We start from the raw sequence: 25,940 nt of genomic DNA, 5'->3' as shown, positions 1-25,940 counted from the left end.
CCTCTAGAAATGGGCATAGGGAAGGCTCTGGGAGAAGTCCTGAGGCACAGGATCCATTTGACTTGGTTATTTCAGCATTTCCCCAACTTTTTGACTAAGGGACACCTTTATTTATTCATTTTTAAGACACATTTTTTTAAGGATTTATTTATTTGTTTTTAGAGACAGAGAGCACTCACACTTGTGTGCATGAGTGGGAGGGGAGGGGCAGAAGGAAAGGGAGATAGAATCTTAAGCGGACTCCGCGCTAAGCACAGAACCAGACACGGGGCTCGATCCCACAACCCTGAGATCACAACCTGAGCCGAAACCACTGAGTCAGATGCTCAACTGACTGCACCACCCAGGCACCCCAAGACACATCCTTTAACTGCTACCTCAAATATCTGTGACACCTAGATTTGATCATGCCCCTTCATTAAGGACAGCAATAGTGTCCTTAATTTAAGGCTATGGGAAGAAAACAGAACTTTGAATTTTATCCTTTTGAACTTCATTTTTGTGATATTTTAATATAAATAATACATTAACATAGTAAATGTAAAATAAATAAGTATGAAGGGTGTACCTGCCACATTTTTTACTGATACAAAGAATCCCCTGGTGTACAGGATAAAGTTATCCTACTTCGCATGTTAGTCAGGTTCCATGAATCTGACTCTCCAGGCTTTTCTCTAGACCCTGCCCAACCTCTCCCTGGACTCGCCCACTAGTGTGTTGACCCTTCTTACAACATGGCAGAGAATTTGTTTAAATGTTATTACATTTTCTAGGATACCATTTTCACCTGAAATATCAGTTTGTCATTTTTTTTTTTAAAGAGTTTCTTTGAGCAAAAATTGATTTGGATCTGGCAGCACCAAATTAGAAGTGGTTAGCAGCACTTCACCGTCAGGAGCTGGGGGGAGACTTTAGTATAGAGAAGAAGCAGAAGCAAAGCTAGGAAATTGTTTGATTGGCCATAGCTTAAGTGGCCAGATTCTATTCCTGTTCATCGTCTTTGTGGCTTTGTTATCTACCTATAAACTGGACTGGGTCCTGAACTCTTCTAGTTTCCTCAAATATCTGTCTATGACTCTTCAAACTAACATTTCCAGTATTTTCCCAGCTTTCTTGAGTTGGAATCACTAACAGCAAAGACTGCCCTTACCCTCATCGGAAGGGACCATACTGGTCCTCCTTGATTCCCAGATGGCAGCCAACCTTTAGGGCCTTGAACATTGGGTCCATATCTCCCAATTTCAAAAGGCTCCTCCAGACTTTTGAAACTGCGCACCAGCTGGGGATCCCAAATCCTGTTTGTTTTTGAGCACCCATCTCAAGGATTCCTTCAGCATTGAGGTTTCTCTCCATTTAGTGTTCCTGGTGTGTGCCCACATCTGAATCATGAAGATCCATGATCCTTTATCTGTAGTTCTGAAGCCCCAAAGTGCTCAGATGGAAAGTTTGTTTTATTTTATTGTTCTTTTTTTTTCCATCTATACCAATATTACATTAGCAATCAAAAGTAATGACTTAAATATTTTGGTATAAATTGAAGATAGCAGAGATTGATGATAGTTTTGCATGAAGAGAGAATTATGCAATACGATTTTATAAGATTCCGGATGTAAAAGAAATAATGAGAGGACACATAGTACCATCATAGTTGATTAAAACAGAAACCTGGGATGGGCATTAGAATTGACCTAATTCAACATCCCCTCAAGATGGAAAGTTTTAAAACCTCATCTGGTGAAACACCTGATTTGAACCAACGTGAAGCCATTCATGTTTTTAAAAATCTCTCTAAATGTGTCTATTCATACATTTTGCTGCAGAACATTAAGTGTTTGATTACGCAGTACCGCCCCAGACCCGACTAGGTACACGCACTCTATTGCCTTTCTGAAACTTGAAACAGTCCAAGTCAAATCTATCTGGCCCCAGGTATTTAGGAAAAGGGGTCTGTGAAATCTTACAATTGATAGTGATTAACTATTATAAGTGCTTTCATACATGTTGTATCTCCCCTTCTAGTAACAAGCCTGCAAGGTGAGCAGGTCCCTGCTTTACAGACTCAGGGACCATCTGATTTTCTCCAGTCTATGGTCCCCGATGCAGGCAGCGCAGACATTAGACCCAGATCATCGGCTCCAGATTGTTTCCTGGTGCCGTAAACCCAGTTGTACAGTGTTTGTCGCATAGTCGCATAGATTGTAAGTCCCTTGTCAACAGGGACACTGCCTTCCTTTTTTCCTCTAAGACTGAGTCCATGGTTGGCATTGCCCTTTGCATAGTGTTTAAACAAGCCTTTCATGAAAGGTAGAATTTATACCATAGCAGTACTTTAAAAAGTCTAATTTTAAAAAAGTCACCAGAGGCTTTGGGGACAGATGAATCTCTGGTCCAGTTCTAGATCTGCAATTTACACTCTCATTTACCTTGGGCAAGTCACTTAGTTTCTCTGTGCTTTGGTTTTCTTATCTGTAAAAATGAGAGAAACTATAAAAGTCTTAGAAAGGGGGATTAGAACAATTGAAGGAGAAAATCCACGAAATACACAACACATATTCACAAATGGTTATTATGAGAAGAAAGCACCCCACTGATGAATTCAACAGATGCCAATTGAATTCCTACAACTGGAAACCTGAGAGCTATAATAATTTCCCTGCAGAAAGATTCACTGTTCTATGAGAACAAGCTTTTCACTTTGTTCATCGAACATTTTACTTGTTCTTGGTAGCATTGCCTGATTGAGGATCTTCGTGGACAGCGTAGGAATTAACATTTTTGTTTTTACAGATCCTAAGGTGGAGTGATACTCACTTCTTCACGTTTTCCCCACTTTCTCATCCCTTCTCTCACCTGCTTTCTCATTCCCTTCTCAAACTGAGGTAACTTCTGGAATCCAAGGAGAAATACAAAAGGAAGGGGAAAGGAAAGGTCCAAGGAAAACAGAAGGGAGAAGGCAGGCAGGTTGGAGAAAGAGCAGGGTCTCTGTCGGGTGCCCTGCAGTACTCTGTCTGTTGACCATCAGCCTGCAGCCCCTCTTGCTGCCCTCCACTGGGGACCTGCAGGCCGTCCGGGGCTGCTGCAGACAAAGGGGCTACCTTGTAAGCACGGTGTGTGTGTGTGTGTGTGTGTGTGTGTGTGTGTGTGTGTGTGTGCGTGCGCATGTGTGAAACGACACTTCCTTGTTTTCACCGCGGTCGCCCCCAGCCCCCATTTCTCCTGTTCTCGTTGCTAACAGACATGGCCCTGGTTCTTTATTCAACTCAGGACATGGAAAACCGCTCTATTTTTGAAGCTGTATTTCCCCAGTGTTTTTTAGTCCCCAATGTCTAGGGTAATTGGGACCTCAGAGCATGAGAACCATTTCCAGGTTTGTTGTTATCCCAAACAATACTCTCTGCCCTCCCTCACTCTAAGCATGTGCTTCTTACACCGGCCTCTCTTTGCCTCCTGCCAAACCTTTCTTCTCCAGAATCCTCTTTCCTCTTTGCTCAGTGCATCCCTGAACTGTAGGGGGGAGAGGGAGGGAGGGAGGGAGAGCAAGAGAGAGACAGAAAGAGAGACAGAAGTGAGTGAGAAAGCCCAGGCTGTTGTGACTTACCAAGGATTTTTGTCAAAGATGAAAGTATCCAAATGTACCAGACAGAAATGGAAAATGGTGCTTTAAAGTAGGAACACATGTTTTACTTTAGAAAAGTAAAAATTGCAGAGGATTATTTTCTTCTATTGTATTCTCTCCCCTCTCCTGATTTTTAGTTGGAGGCAACACAGAATAAACAGTATGGGATCTACTTCTCACTACTACTACTACTACTTTATGCCCTCTATTACCTTTCTAAAACTTGAATAATTCAGAATTCCAAAACAAATCTGGCCCCAGATATTTAGGATCAGTACCTTCACTGCCACCATCCACTCCAGACTTGATGATTCCAATAGCCTCCTAACTGGTTTCCCTCTTTCCACCCTTGCTGCGCTCCAGTTTATTATGAATGGTGTAGCTAGAGTGACAGTTAAAATCTAAGTCAATTCAAGCCTCTCTTCTGCTCAAAACCCTCCAATAGGTCCTCCTTTCAGAGGCCTATAGAACTCCCCATGACCTGCCCCTACCATCCTGACATCACCCCATTGGCTTCCTTGCTGTTCCCTGACAGGCCTGGCTGTACTCCTGCCTCAGGGCCTTTGCAGTTGCTCTTTCCTCTATCTGTTATGCTTTTCCTCCAGATTACTGAAGTCTAGCTCCCGCACATAGGTCAGTCTTTACTCTGCCTTCTAAGGAGAGTAAAGACTGACAATCTTTTCTAAATTACGTCTTCCTCCAAAATTTCCTTACCCTTCCTCTTTAGCAGTTAAAAATTATCCTAGGGATAAAAGTATTTGGTGTTTGTTTGTTTGTTTGTTTTTCCTCTTTGGACAACAGGAAAACTTGCCTTGAATATCTTTGGCCTGTAGTGTGAAATTATTGCTTCATAGGAGTTTTAAGTGGTAATCTCATTCATGTTTAAGAATCAGCACTGAATGGGGTGCCTGGGTGGCTCAGTTGGTTAAGTGTCTGCCTCCGGCTCAGGTCATGATCCCAGGGTCCTCGGATTGAGCCCCACGTCGAGCCCCACGTGAGGCTCTCTGCTCAACTGGGAGCCTGCTTTTCCCTCTCCCTGCCTGCCCCCCTGTTTGTGCAATCTGTCTCTGTGTGTGTGTGTCAAATAAATAAATAAAATCTTAAAAAAAAAAAAGAATCAGTGCTGAAGTACAGATACCATGCTATTACATGTGAACTCATATCTCACGGTTAAAAGTAAAATGAATATCTATCTTTTTTGTTGTTTTAAAATTCTATTCTAGGATCTTTGTCAATGATTCTGCATCTCAGGGTTCAGGAGAAATCCATTTGTAATCACTTCTCATTTATCCAACAGGGTGGACTAAGCGCGCAAGCTTTTGTTCGTGTGGAAATGGAGGATGTGAATGATAATGAACCTGTCTTTAACCCGTCAACCTACGTGATGAGCATTAGCGGCCAGACCCAGCCAGGCACCGAGATCATCAATGTTCTTGCCACTGACAGGGATTCTGGGATATACGGAACAGTGGCTTATGAGCTCATTCCGGGAGACCTGTCATCCCTTTTTACCATCGACTCCACTACAGGTGTGTGCTCTTGGAACAATTTTCCTCTGAAATCAACAGCTTCCACTTTACAGCCAGAAAATTGGCCAAAGTGATTTTTTTTATTAGCAGGGATGTTGCAGGACTCACTTCACTTTCCAGAAGGCAGCAAGGTATATCGTAAAGATCCAAGGTTTTGTGATTACATGAGACCCGGATCTGAGTTCAAGCCTTGTCTCCTACTGGCCTTACAATCTTTATTGGCCTCAGTCTCTTTACCTTAAAAGTAGCCCTATTAATTCCTGTGTTGCGAGGTTTTGAGAGGATTAGAGGCAGTAAATTATGAGAAACAGCTGGCTGATAGTATTTATTTTGCAAATGTTCATTCACTCCGTTCGTATGATCTTGCCATCTAAGGGTGATTTCCACGATTTCAGTGTATTAAGAGATAATTTAGTGCAAAGAGCATTGCGTGGACATCCAAAGTAGATCCCTTTCTTGTACTAGGTCTGGCATTCCCTAGTGTTTTGGGGTCTTAGCTTCCTTGTTTTTAAAATGATACCCAAAGCTCCTTTTACTTCTCTAATATAGCAATTGCATATCTGCCAAAGAAGTCCAGTGGATAAACTGAGTCTTTTAGAAATAATCAAAATTTAGGAGGTTCTTATTGGTTTATTGTTAACAAAGTAATGTTTGAAATGTTGATTACAGGAAAATCTAAAATTTCAAGTATATATTATTACATTGTAATACTTTTGAGATATTGGAGATGTTCTGGTCCCAAAATGGTGCTGCAAAAATAAGCACACAAAAACTTTTTTTCTTTTACTTTTCTCCTTCTTTTAAAAAAATTTAATTAAATTTTACTTCATTGTAGTAAGAACACTTAACATAAGCTCTGTCGTCTTAACAAATTTTTAAGTATATAATGCAGTATTGTTGTCTGCAGGTGTAATGTACAGCCAATCTCTAGAGCTTATTCATCTTGCTTAGCTGAAACTTCATGCCCACTGATTAGCAATTTCCATCTCTCACTCCTAGCTAGCCTCTTGCAACCATTACTGTCTTTGATTTTATGATTTTGACTATTTCAGAGACCTCCTGTAAGTGGAATAATGTAGTATTTGTGATTCTGTTACTGGCTTCTTTCACTCAACACAATATCTTCCAGGTTCATCCATACTGTTGCATTTTGCAGGATTTCCTTCTGTTTTAAGGCCAAATACTATTCCATTGTATGTATGTACCACATTTTCTTTATCCATTCATCTGTTGATGGACATTTAAGTTGTTTTTACAGCTTGGCTGTTGTGAACCTAGGAGTAAGGATATCTCTTTGACATTTTATTTCTTCTTAAAGCACCTGACCTGAGCACAGGTAGAATGCATTTCTGTTGTGATGAGGATAATGTCAGGTGCTATATAGATATTTTGTGTACATTGTCTTTACTGGATCTTCACAATACCCTCTGCAACAACCATTTTCGCTAGCAACAAACAATAATTTACACAGCAAATCTAACCATGTTAGTTTGGCTTCTAACCCAGCCCCAGTAGATGGAGAGTCATTGCTTCTTGCTTGGAAGGTGTACTTGCATCTGATGTGTGTGACTGGCTGGGGGACTAGTTGCTTACAATGGCAGTCTTAATAAGGCAGAACTTTCCTTGCTCAAAATAATCCACTGACATGGCTCCTTTAACATTTCAAAGATCAGAAGAAAATACTTTTTTTTTTTTTTTAGGAAATTAGTCTGCTTATCTTGGTTTTTTCAAAATCCGTCTAACCTCCTTGTCAAATTGTCAGGCCCTCTAGGACACTAGCATTGTCAAAAATATATAGGTCAGCCAGTTATCAGCGCACAGGATCTAAAAGCATTTAGTAGATTGTTTTTAAAAGACATCAACAAGCTCATCGTCTAGTTTTCCCTGGAAGGTCTTGAAGAATGAGCTGTACTGTGTTCTGTTTTTAGAAGAGATCTCTTGCTGCTCTGCTGGCTTCCATTCCTGGCGTGGGCTATAGGACAAATGCCATTGTTAATCAAGGAGAACGCTTTATGTGGGTCATTATCGAGGGAAGTATCACGGTATTTTTTTTTTTTTTTAAGCAAAGACCAAATTCATAATGGAAGTAGCCGTGGGTTATTATTGTTGGCAGTTTTGATGCCGGTTCATTTAGGTTGAAGACATTTTTCTAACAGTGCTCAGAATTTGGTTGCGCTTAATCGCAACTCATGAGAAATTCATGAGGCCTGGTAACGCTTTACTTTAACCTTTAGAAGAGAATAAACAGCATCACAACTAGCTATGGGGAAAAGTTGCCTAGTGAACAGGCAGTCTTCAGTTGGAACAGCTGAATTCAAGTTCATCTGTTGGCTGACCGCAACTCCGAATACATTTTCTATATCGTACGTAATAGTTAGGCTTCTAGGCCATGCCAAGAAAGCTAATTGAACTGTTGATGTTCTCGAAGAGTAGAACAAGGAGCTGTACTGGGATATGGTTTTCTTCTTCTGGATCTGCTTTTTGTTGTCATTGTTGTTGTTGCTGTGGACCTATAGAAAGCTGGACTTTCTTGCTTCTGCCAAAAGGTCTGTCTTTACCAAAGCTGCCAGTGTAATTGCAGTGTCAAGAAATTGCCTCTATCAATATGTATTTGGAGAATGAATGAATAAGTGACATCTAGAAATAATTGAAAAGTGATTTAAATCCTTATTTACAAATTCTTAAGAAACTGCAAGAGAGTGTCATTGATAACACAGAGCAAAATTTCATTTAAAATCTTCTTTCTGCATCACAGTGTGCTAGGTAATGCTATGGCTCACCCCCACTTTTCCTCAAAATTCTCCCAAACTCTTTCCACCTGGCTAGCACTTTTCTAGATATATATGCCAAGTATACTAAATATATTTGCATTTATATATAGTTATACAATTCTATAGATGTATAGCTGTATAGTTTTATATCATATGAGAAGAATATTGAGAATCAATGAGCTAATTTATATATTGTCACTTCTTCGTGAATTACTCTTAGGAATCTCGCTTAGAGACATTTATTCGTTTGTTCACTGGTTCATTCATCCTTTCATTTTGATGCTTCCTCTATCAGACATGCTGTTTTCTAAGCTTGCACATTTTGTGCTATAGGCTCATGTTTTTCTGAAGACAAGAGATTGCCCATTGATCTCTTTGTGCCACAATCAAGACTCATACTTTAAAAAAAGAGCTCTTTGACTTTCTGTGTTCATCTGGTAAGAAAAATGTTTTGGAGAAAACTGGAAGGGGGTGTGGTGATGTCATGGTTGTTTTCTCTTGTGGGTTTATCTTCCTGTTCTGTTTCTGGTTTTCTAAGTTTGTTGTTGGTTCAAAGAACATTTTTGTAAAATGTGCTTAGGCACCAGGAGAGATATTGAACTGAGCCTTCATCTCTCTTATTCTCAGTTAGTTGGGTTCCTTTGATGTGGGCACAAGGCCGACCACACTGTTTTGAGTTTTAAAAGAAGGAAATACAAGAGTCATGTTTATTAATAGCTCTTTTTATGTTTTTAATCCCATTTTATGAATTGTATGTAGATTTTTTTCTTATGTTGTTTGAAGTATTCCCTTTAGTAGCATGAAAAGAGTAGTTCTTTAGCTCCTTTGTTCGTTCTATTTATTTAGTAATTTTATACTGAAGTGAACGTTACTGCTAACTCTGATTATTTTAAGGTGTCTGATTTCAAACATTTGTGTTGGCCATTTGCAGTAGCCCAACTACCTCTTTTGCTAGGATTACCTTTAGTTAAATTCTTCTGGTTTGCCTCTCTTCATAGAAGCAAGTTAATGATATAAAGAAAAGTCAAAGTTCTAAAGAGTGTAGCTTATCTATTCAAGGCAGAAAATGGAGGCAAGTTCATCCTTTCAAGACATATTTATTCAATACCTATTATGTACCAGGCACTGTTTGAAGTATTTGGGATACATCAGTCAGTAAGACAGAAAAAAATTCCTGTTCTCATAGAACTTACAACGAAAGCTTATGTTGCTTTGCCTATTGTCTATTCTATGGTTAGTTGTGGTGTACACAAAATCCAAGTTAGGATTACAGAAGAACAAGTAATTAAAAGGGTAAGTGAGTGAGTTAAAGGCAGCTATGCCTCCTTATTTGGTTGTAACCTTTTGTTTGTACAGGGTGTGTGGATTTTAACATGGGCTGTGAGTAATGTAGCACAGACTCTATTTTTCTTTATTTCAAGGGCAGATCTTTTTCTAATGTTAGTTTTAAGCTCACATTTCATATCATGTACTGATTCTCATAATTCTTCGTGATTGCCACTTTCCTACATTTAGAACATTCTGATATGTAGCTAATAAATTAAAACCACATCTCATTCCATAAGGGATGTGAGCCTACTTAGGCCAAAAAAAAAAAAATAATGACTTCCTTTTATTTGTAAGACAGGGACTAAAATTAATCATGAACACCTAATCAGTGTGTGTTGCTTTTGTAGGAAACAAAAGCATATTAGAGAGTTTTCTTATGAGTTTTTCCAGTATAAGATCACAGACTCTTGGGAACCTTATAATTCAGCTCCCTTATTTAGTGGAGGAAGAAATCGAAGCTGAAAGGGATTCAGTGACTTGCCTAAGGATACACGGTGAATAAATGGCAGAATCGGACTTAAACCCTCTCCTGGACCCGTCATCTGTCCCTTATTGCTCTGTCTCAGATGTTAACACCTTTCAATATTGTTTCCATATATTGCCTGTTTGAGCTTTACATCAACTTATGGCATAAGCAAAGCAGATGCTTTTGTGCCCATCTGCAAATTAAGAGAAGAAAGGCCCTCAGAGTCTTAGTGACTTGCTGAGGGACACAGTTAACAACCCTGACACTTGAATTTACTTCTTGGACTTCCCTTTTAAGGCTCTTTCCATTATTATGCCTTTTTTTTTTTCCTTTTAAACTAAACACAAAGCTAAGATAAATAGAGGTTTCATTGTCTCAACTAAATAAGGTAGAAAAGTGATCTTTCATTGTGGCTTCTTATATAAGCCTATTTGAAATACCAAATTATCTCCTGATTTATTTGCTCTTCTCAACTGACTACATAGAATTTGGTGGAATCTTCCAAAATGGGTATGTTTCTCTTAAGAATCCTTTTCATTGTTGATACGAGACCAAATTTTCAGTCTGTTCCATTCCTTTCAGCCACTACCACTTAGTAACCCAGATTTGTGTGTGAAATAAATAGCATAATGTCACCTATTTACTGAATAAGTTTCTATATTCTCACAAACTGAATATAGGAAAGGCATCATAAATACCAATAACCAATAAGATATTGATATTGACATCCCATAGTTTTTGGTCTGTCTCTGTTTTTGAGAAAACCATACTTATAGACTCCATGTTTGGTGATGGTCATGATTTTGTGCTTGTTTGTTTGTTTGTTTGTTTGTTTGTTTGAAGTAGGCTCCATACCCAGCATGGAGCCCAGTGCAGGGCTTGAACTCAAGACCCTGAGATCAAGACCTGAGCTGAGATCAAGAGCTGGATGCCTAACCAGCTGAGCCACCCAGACGCTCCTTGTACTTGTTTTTGTTCTTAACTGTCCCATCGTTTGTAAGTCTAGTAATGACCCACAGGTTATTTTCTGACTATGAATGACAACCTTGGTTAAGAGCATCTCATATTTTTCAGGAGATTGGATTTTGAAAGTCAGTATTTCTTAATTAGTAGAATTATATGTATATTAGATTTTAATTAAGAGAGGACCTTTGTCTTTAAGTTCTTTTATTAGTCTATCAATTAAAAAATATTTCATCCTAACATTTTCCTCTATTTAAATAAGAAGTGACAAGATAAAGAGCATAGACAAACATTATTGCACATTATAATTGTATGTACAAATCCAAGTACTCAGTAATTCAAACATAAAATAAGCAGAGCTCGCGAACAGCCAGTAAATTAATCAACTTCTATTTTTCTAAAGTTAAAGTTTGTCCCCTGCTGACAAATGTACCACAATGGTTAATGATAACTGGTTAATGATAATTTGCAAGTGTCATGAAAAAATGAGAGCCAAGTAATCACTGTACTTTAAAATATGAAAATATAAACCCATAAATTCTAAGCTGACAAATATATAGGCAAACAGAGCTATTCATTTTATTGACTATCTTGTTATTTATTACATATATAAATATGTATATATATATATATTTTTTAAAGATTTTATTTATTTATTTGACAGAGAGAGACACAGCGAGAGCAGGAACACAAGCAGGGAGAGTGGGAGAGGGAGAAGCAGGCTTCCCGCTGAGCAGGGAGCCCGATGCGGGGCTCGATTCCAGGACCCTGGGATCATGACCTGAGCCGAAGGCAGACGCTTAACGACTGAGCCACCCAGGCGCCCCTAAATATGTATATTTATAAGTAATATGTATTATAGAGCTATATATAATATTTTTAATATTATAATATTATATAATATTGTATAATATATAATATATTCTGGTCCCTCCACTTTTTTTTTAAGATTTATTTATTTATTTGAGAGAGAGAGAGAGCATGTGAGTGGTGGGGAGGGGCAGAAGGAGAGGAAGAGAGAGTTTCAAGCAGAATCCAAGCATAGTCAAGGGAGAGTTTCAAGCAGAATCCAAGCAGAGCCTGACTCAGGGCTTGATCCATGACTCTGAAATCACAACCTGAGCCAAAACCAAGAGTCGGATGCTTAACCGACTGCACCATCCAGGCACCCATGGCCCCTCAACTTTTAATAGACACCTCAGTTTATTTAAAATGCTGGATTCAGAAAGACCTAAATGTGAGACATGAATCCATCAAAATCCTAGAGGAGAACTCAGGCGGCAACCTCTTTGACCTCAGCCGCAGCAACTTCTTGTAAGACATGTCTCTAAAGTCAAGAGAAACAAAAGCAAAAATGAACTATTGGGACTTCATCAAGATAAAAGCATGAGGATGGAGATAACATCCGGTTGCTCATCTTTCATCTGGGGATGGGGATCATTAAATAGATGATTCTCACCAGAGATAATATGCTTTTAAATAGCAGTGTGACCATAGTACAGATATTTATTTTATGAGATTTCACAATTTACTGTATGTTATTGTGGTACGTTTGCCAGTAGTTTGAGTATTTATAACATTATTTTTGTTTGTATCTTGGGAATCACATGTTCAAACAGTTTTATATAATTTCTATAAAGCATGATTTAACTTCAGCAATTCATTGAATTGAATACAGGTCTCCTAAATATATTCATTTGATGGTTCTAAAATTTCCATTGATACATATCCTTGAAACTTTTTATATAATAAGAATCCCATGTTTAGAGAAGAGTTTTGGGCAGTTATTTTTCAAGACACACATTTTAATGTCCAGTCTAAGTCTTCACTATTGTATCCATTTCCTATATAGGAAGGTAGAATATATATATATATATATTTGTAACAAACATATCTTCTTTTCCTGGATATTTTAATATTTTAATATATATATATTTCTAATTATAAAGTTAACATATTGTCTTAGTCCATTCAGGCTGCTCTAACCAAACACCACAGACTGCGTGGCTTAATAACAGACATTTATTTCTCACAGTTCTGGAAGCTACAAGTCTGAGATCAAAGTACTGGCCAATTTGATTCCTGCTGAGAGCTCTTCCCGGCTTGTGGACAGTTGCCTCCTCTCTATTTTCACATGGTGGAGAGAGAGTGAGCTCTCTGATGTCTCCTCTTATGAGGACCACTAATCCTATAAGATCAGGGCTCCACCCCTATGACCCCATTTAACCTTAATTACTTAGTCCAAATGCAGCCATACTGGGGGTTAGGACTTCAACATATGAATATTTAAGGGACACAATTCAGTCCATAGCACATATGCTCATTAAAACAATAGGAATATAAGAGGTAGAAAATGAACTGTCCCATAATCTCAACCCATAGGAGATGACCTCTCTTGATCGTTGTTCAGATCCTTCCATGTTTTCCAGCATGCATATTTTTCTGTGTGTGTTTGTGGGGGGGTGGGGTACAAATAAAGTATGTGTTAGTATTTATGATGATACTTTACAAATTATTCTGTATTTTTCCCATATAAAATGTAGCATGTAAAATCTTTCTAGATGAAAACGTGTATATTCATTCTTTTTAGATGCCACATTAACATTCTATTGTGTTAATCTACCACATGGATTGAACCATTCATTTTTTTCTTGTGCTGTCTCTTTAAGGGTGGGGACTCAGTTTCCTCTCACCCTTCCATCTCTCCCACATCCCAGCCTGCTAATTTTTAAAAATTCCGGGTTTTAAGTTCCACTGGTTATAAGAACTCATGAAATTCAGCTCCTCTGGTTTTCAAAGCCAAATGTTATGGGGATTCATCCTTCCCGTGAGGGCTTCCTGGTGTGGGGGTCTTCCCTCTCCTTTCTGGCACTGTCCCTCCCTCCTGCAGACTGTTCGTGAGTCTGTTTAGTTCCAGACCATGTCTCAACCCTTTCTGCCACGTCTCTTATTATTAGGATACTAAATTATTGTTTATATATTTTCAAAATGTTGTCTTTTGATTTTATTTATAAATCATTAAGGAAATTAAGGAATACATGAATGAATAAGAGATCAAAACTGTTAATTAAAATACATGTTATCCTTATGATAAGCATGTGTATGCAGGCCACTGTGGGATCATAGAAGGTGGATCTAAAGCAAAGTGGAGGGTATATGCAGGTCACCTACACCAGGCAAGACTTGAGCTGTGCTTCAAAATGTGACTAGAAGTCAGAGAGGATGAAGAAGTTGTTCTAGGAAGAGGATACAGCAATCCAAATGGAAAAGAGCAAGGTCTATCCTGGAAATTATAAATAGTTCACTGTGTCTGGAGCAAAAAGGACTGTACAGAGATGGGCTATGGAGGTGGAAAGGGCTCATTTACCAACGACTTGGTCAATATAGAGAAGGCATTTGAACTTCACTCTGAAACTCTGGGGAGGCACCAACATGTCTAGACTTAGATTTTAGGAAGACTATTCTAATACAAGTATGAAAAATGGTTCAGAAGGAGTCCTCTGGAGTCAGAAAGACCAAGTTGTGGTCTAGTTGAGGCAGACATTAATTTTTTCATAGTCATCATCATCAAGAGTGGAAAATGAAACCTTTAAACAATTTCTCTGTAGGAGTGCCTGGGTGGCTCAGTCGTTAAGCGTCCGCCTTTGGCTCAGGTCATGATCCCAGGGTCCTGGGATCGAGCCCCACATCAGGCTCCCTGTTCCGCAGGAAGCCTGCTTCTCCCTCTCCCACTCCCCCTGCTTGTGTTCCCTCTCTCGCTGTGTCTCTCTCTGTCAAATAAATAAATAAAATCTTTAAAAAAAAAAATTCTCTGTAACTGGAACTGAGTCAACTCTGGAAGAATATATACCTGGGGAGTGGGGATGACTGGAGGGGAGAGGGACTTTTCATTTATTTCTCGAGGCAGACACTTTTGTATTATTTGAGTTCTTTTTTTAACCAAGCATAGACTTTAATAATAAAGAATTTTTAAAGCTCATCAATAACAGATGGGAACAATCTGACATGGAAATTTATGTGATAATTATTGAATGCTTTGGTGGATCACCAAATCAGTATGAACCCAAATTTTAATATGGCTGTGATAGCTGGTGTAATAATACTTGGTTACATTAATATTTTATAAGTATTCTAATAAAGAGTGTTTATACTCTTTTTTGTAATAGTTAGATTGTAGCTGGAACCATGTGTTCACCAATCAACTTGGAGCATGTTCAGGAGAAATGAACCATGAGTGAAAGGACTTAAAATCATGTTAGATAAGGAACTGCTACAGAAAATGGGGACGCTCTGCCCGGAGCAGGTCAGACAAGATATTTGACCTCAGTTATTGATGATTTGTTATGCCAAAGAGAAGTAAAACATATTTCATTACATTTCTAATAGAAATAGAAACAAGGAATTGGAGTTTGTAAGAGGACAGATTTGACTTAAAAAAAGAAAGAAATTGAATGGATATCATCTTTTTTATGCCTAGAAAGCTGACAATTCAGATGTTTTGGCCAGCTTCTCATAAACTGGCAAAAACTGCACTATTCCTTCATTTAACTTATGCTTACAGCCAATTATATTGTGATAGATCCTGCAGAGTTCAGCTACATTTATTTGTATGTAAATTCATGTGACAAGTTTGTGTGTTTTTTTCTTTCTCATTAAAAAAACTAACATGTTCATTTCTGAAGCTGGTTATGTTTTATCTGTTTTCAAACAAGCACATGAAAGGGTGGTGTTAATAATATTAAATAACTGGTTTTCTCAGCATTACTGGATCCCTCCCCAACTTAACCATTCACACCTTCTCCTCTCACCCACACTATGTACACAAGCCTAACTTCTCACTCTTGTCGCCATGGTTTTAACACTTTTTTAAAAAAGATTTTTTATTTGTTAAAGAGAGAGAAAGAGAGCATGATGAGCGGTGGGTGGTGGGGGCAGAGGAAGAGGGAGAAGCAGACTCCCCGCTGAGCAAGGAGTCTGATGGACACGGGGCTCAATACCAGGACCCTGGTATTGATCATGACTTGAACTGAAGTCAGATGCTTAACCGACTGGGCCACCCAGGCACCCCGCCCCCACCATGGTTTTAACATTTATTCAAGTTTTCTTACCCACAGCCATCGACATTATACCTTCTTACCACAAAGATAGAGCCAGTTGAAAGAGAGCTGCCCTACACCATCTAATTCAGGTCAGGTGTCAAATACCTCAGAAGATGAAGTTTTAGTTTCATTCTGTAGATTTAGGATCCTGATACCTGGGCAGATTGTGATCACCCTACAATCCTCCATTAGCTGAGATTACTTTGGATTATGGTGTATACTCTGCCATCCCATCATCCTGGGCTGGTTAGATTGTTGTTAAGATCTAACAAAGGCAACACAATTTATGTTTACTGCTGAACTGATATACTTCCTAGATGCCTAATGTTTAAGCTCTGGGAAAATATTGCTTAGCTGACTGAATTTGGACCATCACTTTGCAAATATGCTCAAATTCTTGGATTGGAAAGTAGATGTATTAGGGTTCTCCAGTAATGGAACCAATAGGAGAGAGAGAGAGATAATAGGAAGATAGATAGATAACAGATAGATAGAGGTAGATATAGAGAGATTTATTATAAGGAATTAGCTCATGTGTGATTATGGAGGCAAACAAGTCCCAAAATCTGCAAGTGAGTTGGTCAATGAGAGACCCAGGAGAACCGATGGTGTAGTTCCAGTCTGATGCTTGTAGTCTCAGGCCTTAGGAAGATCTGATGTTTCAGTATAATTCTGAAAGCAGGAAAAAACTAATATCTCATTTCAGAGGCAATCAGGCATGAGGAATTGCCATGACTCAGGGAAGTATCAGTCTTTCTGTTGTATTTAGGCCTTCAACTGGTTTAGTGAGGCCCATCCACATGAGGGAGGACAATCTGCTTGAATTAGTCTACCCGTTTAAATATTAATCTCATCCAAAACGCCATCACAGTAACATGCAACATAATATTTGACCAGATGTTTGGGTCAACTTGGCCCAGTCAAGTTGACCTAAAGTTAACCATCACAGTAGAGTTAGCAGATCCAGTGTCACTGTTGCTCATCAGTATTTATTGCATGTTCTCTGTTTTTCAATTCTTTCTCTCTCCTGCCCAGGAATTATTTACTTAACGTCAACTCTTAGTCATTTGGAATCTACTACCCTTTTGTTGATGGTCTGTGCTCGAGATGGTGGCGGGCTCACATCTGTCATTAATGCTGACGTCACTATACACATTCTTCAGACAACACTGGCACCTGCTGAATTTGAAAGGCCTAAGTATACTTTCTCAGTTTATGAAGATGTACCTGAAGACAGTCCTGTGGGAACAGTGAAAGCAAAAGAGTCCTCGAGTAAGTACTTACTTCTTATGCCTTATGAAAATCCACTACTGGAATATTTTCTGTGTTTTCTTAGGCTGTGTCATCTTGAATAAATCTTTTCCTTTCTCCATGCAAGAAGAATGGAGACCACACAATCTGTGGCTTACTCTTTGTTCTTTCAACATCATTTCTATCCTATGATTTTTCCTAATCAAAAAAGTAATAGAAAATTTTAAAAAGTTTAAAACAATACAGAATGATTATAATGTAGAAAGTATACATCTATAACCCACTCCTCCAAACACACACATGTGCACACACACACACACACTTTAAAATTTTTTGAAAGTCTTTTTTTTTTTAAGATTTTATTTATTTATTTGAGACAGAGAGAGAGAGAATGAGCAGGGAGTGGGGCAGAGGGAGAGGGAGAAGCAGACTCCCCGCCGAGCAGGGAGCCCAATGTGGCGCTCAGTCCCAGGACCCTGGAATCATGACCTGAGCTGAAGGCAGATGCTTAACGGACTGAACCACCCAGGCGCCCCACACTTTTTTTTTTTTTTTTTTTTTAATGAAAATACATCCTGCTGTATTTGTTGTTTTACAACTACACTTTACCTCCACTTTATATGTTGAGGACAGTTTTCCAAGTAACTGGACATCATTCTGTCTCATTTAAACAAAGGTTGCATAGTTTTTTCACTTAGATATAAACATGTTTTCTTGAAACATTTCCCTTTTGCTATTAATTTGAATGATTTATAGCCATTTTATGCTAGTCCAAATAATACTCAAGCAAATATCCATATATGATTTATAAAGGTTTCTCTGCAGAGTAGATTCCTAGAAGTGAATTATTTGTCCAAAGATCTTGTTCTGCTCACAGTCCACTTCTTCTCTGTCCTCTTTCCCTTCCCTTAACCTTTGTGGGGGTTATTTGCCATTCATAGGTAGATATCATAGAGAAGCATCAATATAACCTTAACTTGGCTTCCCCAAATATGTGAAACAGGCATCCAAATTATTTTCTGAATATCTTTCCCTTTTACTTAATGCAGAATGATTGAAAGGAAGATAGTGAAACCTGTGGCTTGCTTCTTGTCCATTGGGCATTACCTTTGTCTGCAAATACATCTTAACCATGGTGTTCACTTTTCAGTAGATTTTGGAGAGCTGAGAAAGATGTAATACATTGCATTGTGTTTTCCATGGATGTAGTATATATCCATGGAATATATATGTGTATATATACACACATATGTATATTAATGCTTTAAGTTTTCAGCGTTTCCAATAGGTGCATTCCAGTAGGTGCATCTGGTGATTGCTTTTTCTTTCTCTCTCTCTTTTTATTTTTATCCCCCCCCCCCCCAACTGTTTTTTTAGATTCTTCAGAGCCAATTTCTTATAGAATCTCCTCTGGTGATCTGGACAGAAAGTTCTCTATTCACCCATGGCTGGGCGTCATTCAAACTCAGAAGCCTCTGGATCATGAAACACAGCCGGTGGTTGTGCTCACAGTGCAGGCTCAGCTTGGCAGCTCTCCGGCCTACAGCATTACGGAGGTCAACATAACTGTAATTGATGTCAATGACAACCATCCGGTATTTCCCAAAGCCTCTGATGAGGTGAAAATATCTCAAACCACGTTGCCTGGCACAGCCTTGTACCTCGCCCGTGCCCAAGACAAAGACAGTGGGCAGAATGGATTCATCAGATATACGATCGCAAGCCAGGATCCGAGCATCTTCGCCATCGACTCAGGGCTCGGTGCGGTGTACCTCAGTGAGAGTCTGGGGAGTCACGTGCCCCGGAAGTGCACGCTCACTCTCCTGGCCCAGGATCTGGGCGTTCCCCCTCGGGCATCCCTGTTAGTGCTGACAGTTGTGATTGAGGAACAAGAGCAAAACCCATCCTTGACTTTTGAAAACTTGGTCTATCAAGTGGAAGTTAGCGAGTCTCTCTCGCTGATGACCCCAATCCTGCAAATACAGGCTTACCCACTTGGCGCACAGCGCACAACCTCGCCGCTCCTGTACTCGCTGGAGCCCAGCACGGACTCCGCTGTGTTTGGCGTCCGCCCTGACACAGGCTGGATTTATTTGCGGCGACAGCTTGACTATGAATCCACACACACATATAATTTTAGAGTGTTTGCCTGGATCCCGGAGGACAGATTGTCGCAAAATGTGAGCACTTCGGTAATTGTTCATGTCCTGGATGAGAATGACAATTCCCCTACCTTCTTGCATGATGTGTTGTTTTTGAAAGTCGAGGAGAGCCCTGTTCCACAAGGGGTAATAGGCAAAATTACAGCAATTGACAGAGACTCGGGAAAGAATGGACAGCTGTCATATTTCCTTTTGTCTGATGGAAAATTCTTCAAGATGAATCCTAATACAGGTAGCATTTTGTAGCTTCCACTTACTCCTTTAAAATCGAAATGCACAAAACTCAAGGCTTTTAGTGATAACATTACAAACGTAGTTAAAATTAGTTTCTAGTAGATACCTTATTCAATTAGAGAATTGTGATTTTAAAATGAAGTCAAAATTGAGTAGAATTTTACCTGTAATGATTCATACTCCTCTTGCCTCATATCCACATATTGCCAGTATATGGTTCTTATACTGAATTAGAGCCACAGTCAGAATTGGACTGAATAAATCCCTGTGCAAAGTCTAATTTTCCCCCAACTCTTCTTTTTCACTTGTAGATTGTTTTTAAAAGCCAAATAATATTTTATAAACTATAAATGTCATCGATGTAAAGCTAGAAAAAGATCCATTAGGTAAGATTGCAAAATCACTCTATTGATGTATTTCCCCATTCTCATTCTGATAAGCGAACCATGGTGAAAAGGGCAAATATTTCCGCTGAGTTCTTTTTTTCCAAGTCTTCATTATGAAGTTAAATATTAAAATGCTATTACATTTTAAAATTTATATTGCAGAAATTTACAAGGATCTTATTTAATTCTACACCTACAAATGAAATATGTTCATACGGCAACCATATAGCTGAAGAAACAGACTCAGAGCTCAAAGAACATGTCCCAGGTTGTGGAGCTGGAAGGAAGAGAAGGCCACCACCCGTACAACTCCAGGAGGCACCATTTATGTTGTAGCCTTTGTAACTGGCCCCCTGCCCCATAGTGGGACAGAATTTGAATTCAGTTCTGATGAACTTCAAGCCTTTACTCTCATGAAAGGCCTGTTGTGTGAATTAGGAACAGGTGCCCCTTCCTCCAGCAGATGGAGCTTTACACCAGGGCACATGACTTAGCCACTGCAAGGTGGAGTTCAGCTCACATTCACTTCCAAGCTGGGGCGCCCTCTTCAGGGCACAAACTGCACAGCAGTACAGGGTGATCGGCTTGCTCGTGCCTTCCAGATGCTAGGTAGTTTTGTAGGTCTTCTATTTCCACGTGGGACTTAAAAAAATAATAAAGTATACAGTTGGTTCCCCCTATGGTTTTAGCTCTCCGACAATTAGTCCCGTGCCCAGCTTCAGAAGACCAGGTGTCCTTTCCTAGAATTGTTGTGTGCTGGAAGCAAGTAGCTTAACCTCAGAGCTCAGGTTCCTTACCATGAATAGAGGAGATAATGCCTGACATGCTCTGCGTTCTGCTCGGAGGGGGAAAGAGTTTAAGTCTATGAAGGCGCTTGCAAGACGACCTTCTTGCAAACGATTCCCATTCCCCAGGGCTGGGTACAGTGTGGCCACACAGGGGTCGAGAGCACCCTTCAGAGCATGGCAGGCGTGCCCGTCTTCCACATCTCCACATCCTGGTGCTCTGAGCCGTCTTCGTGGTGACTGGGACTAGCTCCCGTGGAGGCCTGCAGTGCCATCTCCCGTGCCCAGTTCCAGGCTGAGCTTCCCAGTCTTTTCCCCACTGACTTCCTAACTGCTGCTTGCCCATCAGAGTTGGTTCATCAGAGAAAAATCTGCTTGCCATTCAGGATTTAGGGTTTTCAGAGGAGAATTACAGTTTGGAGCTTTAAAAATGCAGTTGTTGGGTATGTGATTTTTGTTAAAAATCACACTTCTCGTAAGCATTTATATAAATGTAGTTTACATAGTGGATGGATATAGTAAACACTGCATTTCAGCTTGACAATTCCACAACTTACCCAAACGTGAATTTTCCTTTCTGTTCCTGATTTCACTCTTTGTTTTGTTTTACACACTGTCATTTCATTTGGATGAGGAGGGTAAAACCAATCTTAGAAATGGTAATGTTAGCTGGAAGTTGCTTCATATTGACTTTCTCACAAATAGGTATCTCCATAAATAGTGAGGAAAGTAATAGCTGGTGGAGCTCTGCAGCAGGAGCTGGGCTGCCTGGAGAGGGCATGTGGCCTCCAAGGGTCCATGGCCTGAGTCTCCATGGCTGAACCATGATGGAAGTTGCTAGAAAACAGTTCTGAGGAAGAACATGGAAAATAAGGCTTGCAAAGCATTCAGTTATTTGGGAAGTCACTATCCATTGCTACACATATGTTTTGCGACATAACAATAAAGAACTATTTACATAAAAGCTAAACCATTGCCTACAGAATGTATTTGATTTTCAGGAAGGTGTTTTGGCATTATTTTGAAGTAATGATAACAACTGTCACATTTGTAATAATTTACGGCTTACAAAATACTTTTAAATTTATGATTGGATTTGTTTCTGGTAGCCCTAGGAGGTAGGCTAGGGAGAGGTCCTTCCATGTCTGAGGTGGAGAAACTGGGACCCAAACTCTGAACTTGTAATATCAGAGCTGAGGTGCTTTCCATTAGTCTATGGGGCAGTATGAAGAAGGATATGCTATAATTTTAAATCTTCTAAATTATTACCAAATTCCCACAAAGTACTTTATCATATATTTTTATGAATTCATTTTTTTTTTTTAGTTCAGATGGTGGATGGCAGATAGTTTGAAATACAAAGAATGACAAATTGGAAATGGCATTTTCAGGAGAAACTTCAGAAAATTTAACAGTAGAGCCAAACTACTGATGTACATCATCTTAGAAATGGTGCATTTACTCTGAGTTTTATGTCTGGTTTTCCTTTCCGTGAATTAGCTTGGATGGGGTCATTCTAGTACACAGTGACAGCCTCTTTTGTTCTCCTCTGTGTTCCTTAGGTGAATTTATCAGTTGGGTGGCATTGGATCACGAGCTTCAGGTGCACCATCAGGTGACAGTCCTAGTGACTGATCATGGCTCCCCGCCACGGAACGCCACCATAGTGGTTTATGTGTCAGTTAATGACATCAATGATAACAGGCCATATTTCCCACAGTGTCTCCCTGGAGAGGAATTGCACATCAAGGTTTGTGGAGTGAAGTTGCCTTGCAATGATTTTGTAATAGCCTTAGTTGTTTGTTTTGAGCACCATCTTGTGGTAAAAAGTGTGAATTTATCAAATCAGTCTCAATGTGGCAATGCATGTTTCCAGATCTAAAAATTGTGAACATGTCAAAAAAACAAACAAAAAAAAGATTCCACAAATTAAAATATAAAATAAAATGGTTATATGTTCCATTTGGGATCACATACCTAGTTTTATGATAATGTAGTTTTGCCTGTTGTATACAAATGTAATGGTGCCCCACTATCAGTAATGCTCAGATATGGGTTGTTTTCCCAGTAATTTGCATGCATCTCTTGGTTCAGGTCTCCTTATGGGCAACTGGTACACACCTCTAAGCTGGTTAGTTAAATATAGGGGAACAATCTGTAGCTCTAAAGTAGAAAGACATGCAACCAGAGACCATGAAATTTGATCTTTGGTAGCACCTGCAGAAATTTCTAATTATATTTATATGATTTCATCTTTTTCATTTCCATGTTTTGTATGTTTTATAATATACATAATAAATTAGAATATTTGTTCATGGACATAATTAATAAATATATCTTGGAGGTATTTATACTTTTTTAATGAATGGGTTACATGAATAAAAAGTTTGGAAGCTGTTGCTCCAAACCAACTGAATTGGACATTCAAATTGTGTTCAGATATGCATATTGAACAATTAAAAAAGGATACTGAGACAGTTCATAACTTTAAACTCATCTTCCAAAGCTGTATTTAAAGAAAATCCTACCAAAACAAAGCATTATTATAGTATCATTTTTATTTTAATTATATCATTAAAACATCCCAGGGCAGGGTAGCAGGACTCCACACTTGGAGTTCAACTCCCCATGTACATTTCAATATTCCATGAAAGTTCCTGTTAACTACTGAGGTATGTTACCTCTATCAGGTGTATTTCCTGAAATAAAGGTTTATATTTATCTTTAGGATATTTTGGACCTTTTAAATAATGAGAAGATGCTAGAATGCTTAAAATGTATCCAAAATCTACGATTATTTAGTCAATTTGATTTTTTTTCAAAATTAGTTCAAATGCTGCAGATGATTTGTTCAAATTGAACTAGTTTGTTCAAATATGTAGTATTGTTTCTTTTCATGGATTTGCATTTATATAACTTTTTATGGTAGACATTTGAGTTATAGGTGGATTTTAACATAGTTTAAAAAATGCTTAGTAGCAATGTGTTCTTTCACTTAAAGGTTCATATTTCTCTCTAAACTTTCAATGACTAATTTTTTTTTTTTTTTTTTTTTTAAAGATTTTATTTATTTATTTGAGAGAGAGAGAATGAGAGAGAGAGAGCATGAGAGTGGGGAGGGTCAGAGGGAGAAGCAGACTCCCTGCCGAGCAGGGAGCCCGATGCGGGACTCGATCCAGGGACTCCAGGATCAATGACTAATTTTTAAGCCATTTGTTTTAATTACAGGTTCTGGAAGGTCAACCAGTAAATATGTTGGTTACAACTGTGTTTGCAAAAGATTTTGACGAAGGAAACAATGCAGAAGTTGTCTATTCAGTATCTTCAGGTAAAAGTCACCCTTATAAAGGATTAGGAGCTTTTAGGATTTCCTCTTTTGTCTACCAACTATCTACCTTCTTCTGGGAAAATGGTAATGTTGAAAATAACACCAGGTACAAACAAAATACATTTGTGATTATCTAGAGTCACCTTCATTTAAAAAATTAACTTAAAACTTTAAGGTAAAATCATAGTAGTTTTTCTGTGTCCTAAATAGAAACCAACCAACCATCCACCTTAAATGGATAATTTTCAATAATCTGAAATGCAAATCAACTTTTATTGGAAGTAAAGTAGTAGTGAATCAAAATTGGTATTAAGTATAAAGAAATATGATTATGAATGCAAACATCTATGAATCTCTATGAAGACTAAATATTCTTAAGGTCAAAGTAAATCATACTTGGAAAATGTCACAGTACATATATATGTGTGTATGTTGGAACTTCATTAGAAAAGGCTCATGTTTATATTTTTCTTTTAGAATGCACAGGCCTCAGATTTGTTTTGGTGATTAGCTTTAGTTGGCACTGCGTTTACAATATTTTTAAATATATTTGTTGCTTTGTCATGTTTGTCACAAAATGTGACATAATGTTATTTCTTGCTAATAATGTTATCTCTTTCTCGAAAGAAAGAGAGAAAGAAAGAAAGAAAGAAAGAAAGAAAGAAAGAAAGAAAGAAAAAGAAAGAAAAAGATAAAGAAAGAAAGATCTTTTTAAAAATTACTAGCATTTTATTTATTTTTTTTAAAGATTTATTTATTTATTTTAGAGAGAGAGAGCAGGGGGTGGGAGAGACAGAAAGAAAGGAGAGGGAGAGAGAGAATCTCAAGCAGACACCCTGCTGAATGCCAAACCAACAGAGGGCTGGATCTCAGGACCCAGAGATCATGACCTGAGTAGAAACCAAGAGTCTGTCACTCAACTGACTGAGCCACCCAGGCGCCCCCCAAAAAATCACTAGCATTTTAAAAACTAAGCAGATTTTCAAAGATCTTGCTCATCGTAACAGGGAAAACCATAGGGTATTGGGGCAGATATACTGTGAAGTAATGAAGTTTAAGTTTCAGGTTCCTTCACTTGAAGGGCTCCTCTGGGATGGGAGTAAGGGGCAGTGGACAATTTATATTTGTAATATTGTCCTATTTTTCTTAAAGACAGCCCCCCCCACATTATATATTTGAAACCCCCCCCAAATCAGGAGCATAGGGAGGAAAATTCCAATAAAAGACATTCAAAACCTTTATGTAGGAAATTACAAATTATTAACGAAAGACCTTAAAGAAGAATGAAATGAAAAGGCATATCATGTTCATGCTTGGGAAAGTTCAAGATCCTAAAGGCAACGTATTCAGTGAGCCTGCCGCACACATACATACACACACAAACACACAGAAATTAATATATTAAGCTATAATCCTGCTATAATACCATTATCTAGAAAGAAATGAAACCAGGCTTTCTACTACTCACAAATATATGGACGAGAAAGATAAACCACCACTTGAGAAAAGAAGCTAGTTCCTGGGAAGAAGGAGGGGAATGAGATTTGGAGGTATACCCAAATCCTCTGCTGTAGCGATACTATGTTATTTGTTTAAGACTTTTGAAGAAATTGTGGGAATTGACTAGTTTGGAAATGTTTGCATGGGGGTTCATCATATATTTCCAAATATTTGAAATACTGATTTTTTAAGAATTAGCTTCTAAAATAATACTTGGGTGTAACAATATAAAAAATATAATGGTATATATTATGTTATTCATACCTTTGCTTCTACTTCATCCAGTTGCTAAATAGAGGCAACTACAAAATATAAGAAGAAATAGCAAGATAAAAATAAATATAATGTAGGGTGCCTGGTTGGTTCAGTCACTTAAACTTCAGACTCTTAATTTTGGCTCAGGTCATGATCTCAGGGTTGTGAGATGGAGCCCCACTTCAGGCTCCATGCTGAGCATGGAGTCTGTTTGGGATTCTCTCTCCCCTCTCTCTGTCCCTCCCCCCAACCACTCATGTTCTTTC

At 38.6% G+C, this 25,940-nt stretch overlaps 1 protein-coding gene across 1 annotated transcript in view; it reads left to right on the top strand.

Annotated features, from left to right (window-relative positions):
• DCHS2 (dachsous cadherin-related 2) overlaps positions 1 to 25,940 on the top strand; it is a 248,112-nt gene that overhangs the window by 142,709 nt on the left and 79,463 nt on the right. The window contains exons 3-7 of the mRNA XM_032413042.1: positions 4,914 to 5,145; positions 16,809 to 17,045; positions 18,402 to 19,418; positions 22,154 to 22,341; positions 23,820 to 23,919. Coding sequence (XP_032268933.1) covers positions 4,914 to 5,145; positions 16,809 to 17,045; positions 18,402 to 19,418; positions 22,154 to 22,341; positions 23,820 to 23,919 — 1,774 coding nt within the window. The remainder of the gene's footprint in view (positions 1 to 4,913; positions 5,146 to 16,808; positions 17,046 to 18,401; positions 19,419 to 22,153; positions 22,342 to 23,819; positions 23,920 to 25,940) is intronic.

This window comes from Phoca vitulina, unplaced genomic scaffold, assembly GCF_004348235.1.
Source record: "Phoca vitulina isolate PV1807 unplaced genomic scaffold, GSC_HSeal_1.0 scaffold14, whole genome shotgun sequence".
Lineage (NCBI taxonomy): Eukaryota > Metazoa > Chordata > Mammalia > Carnivora > Phocidae > Phoca > Phoca vitulina.
The sequence above is the reverse complement of the archived record's forward strand: the minus strand, read 5'-3'. Positions and strand labels throughout refer to the sequence as shown.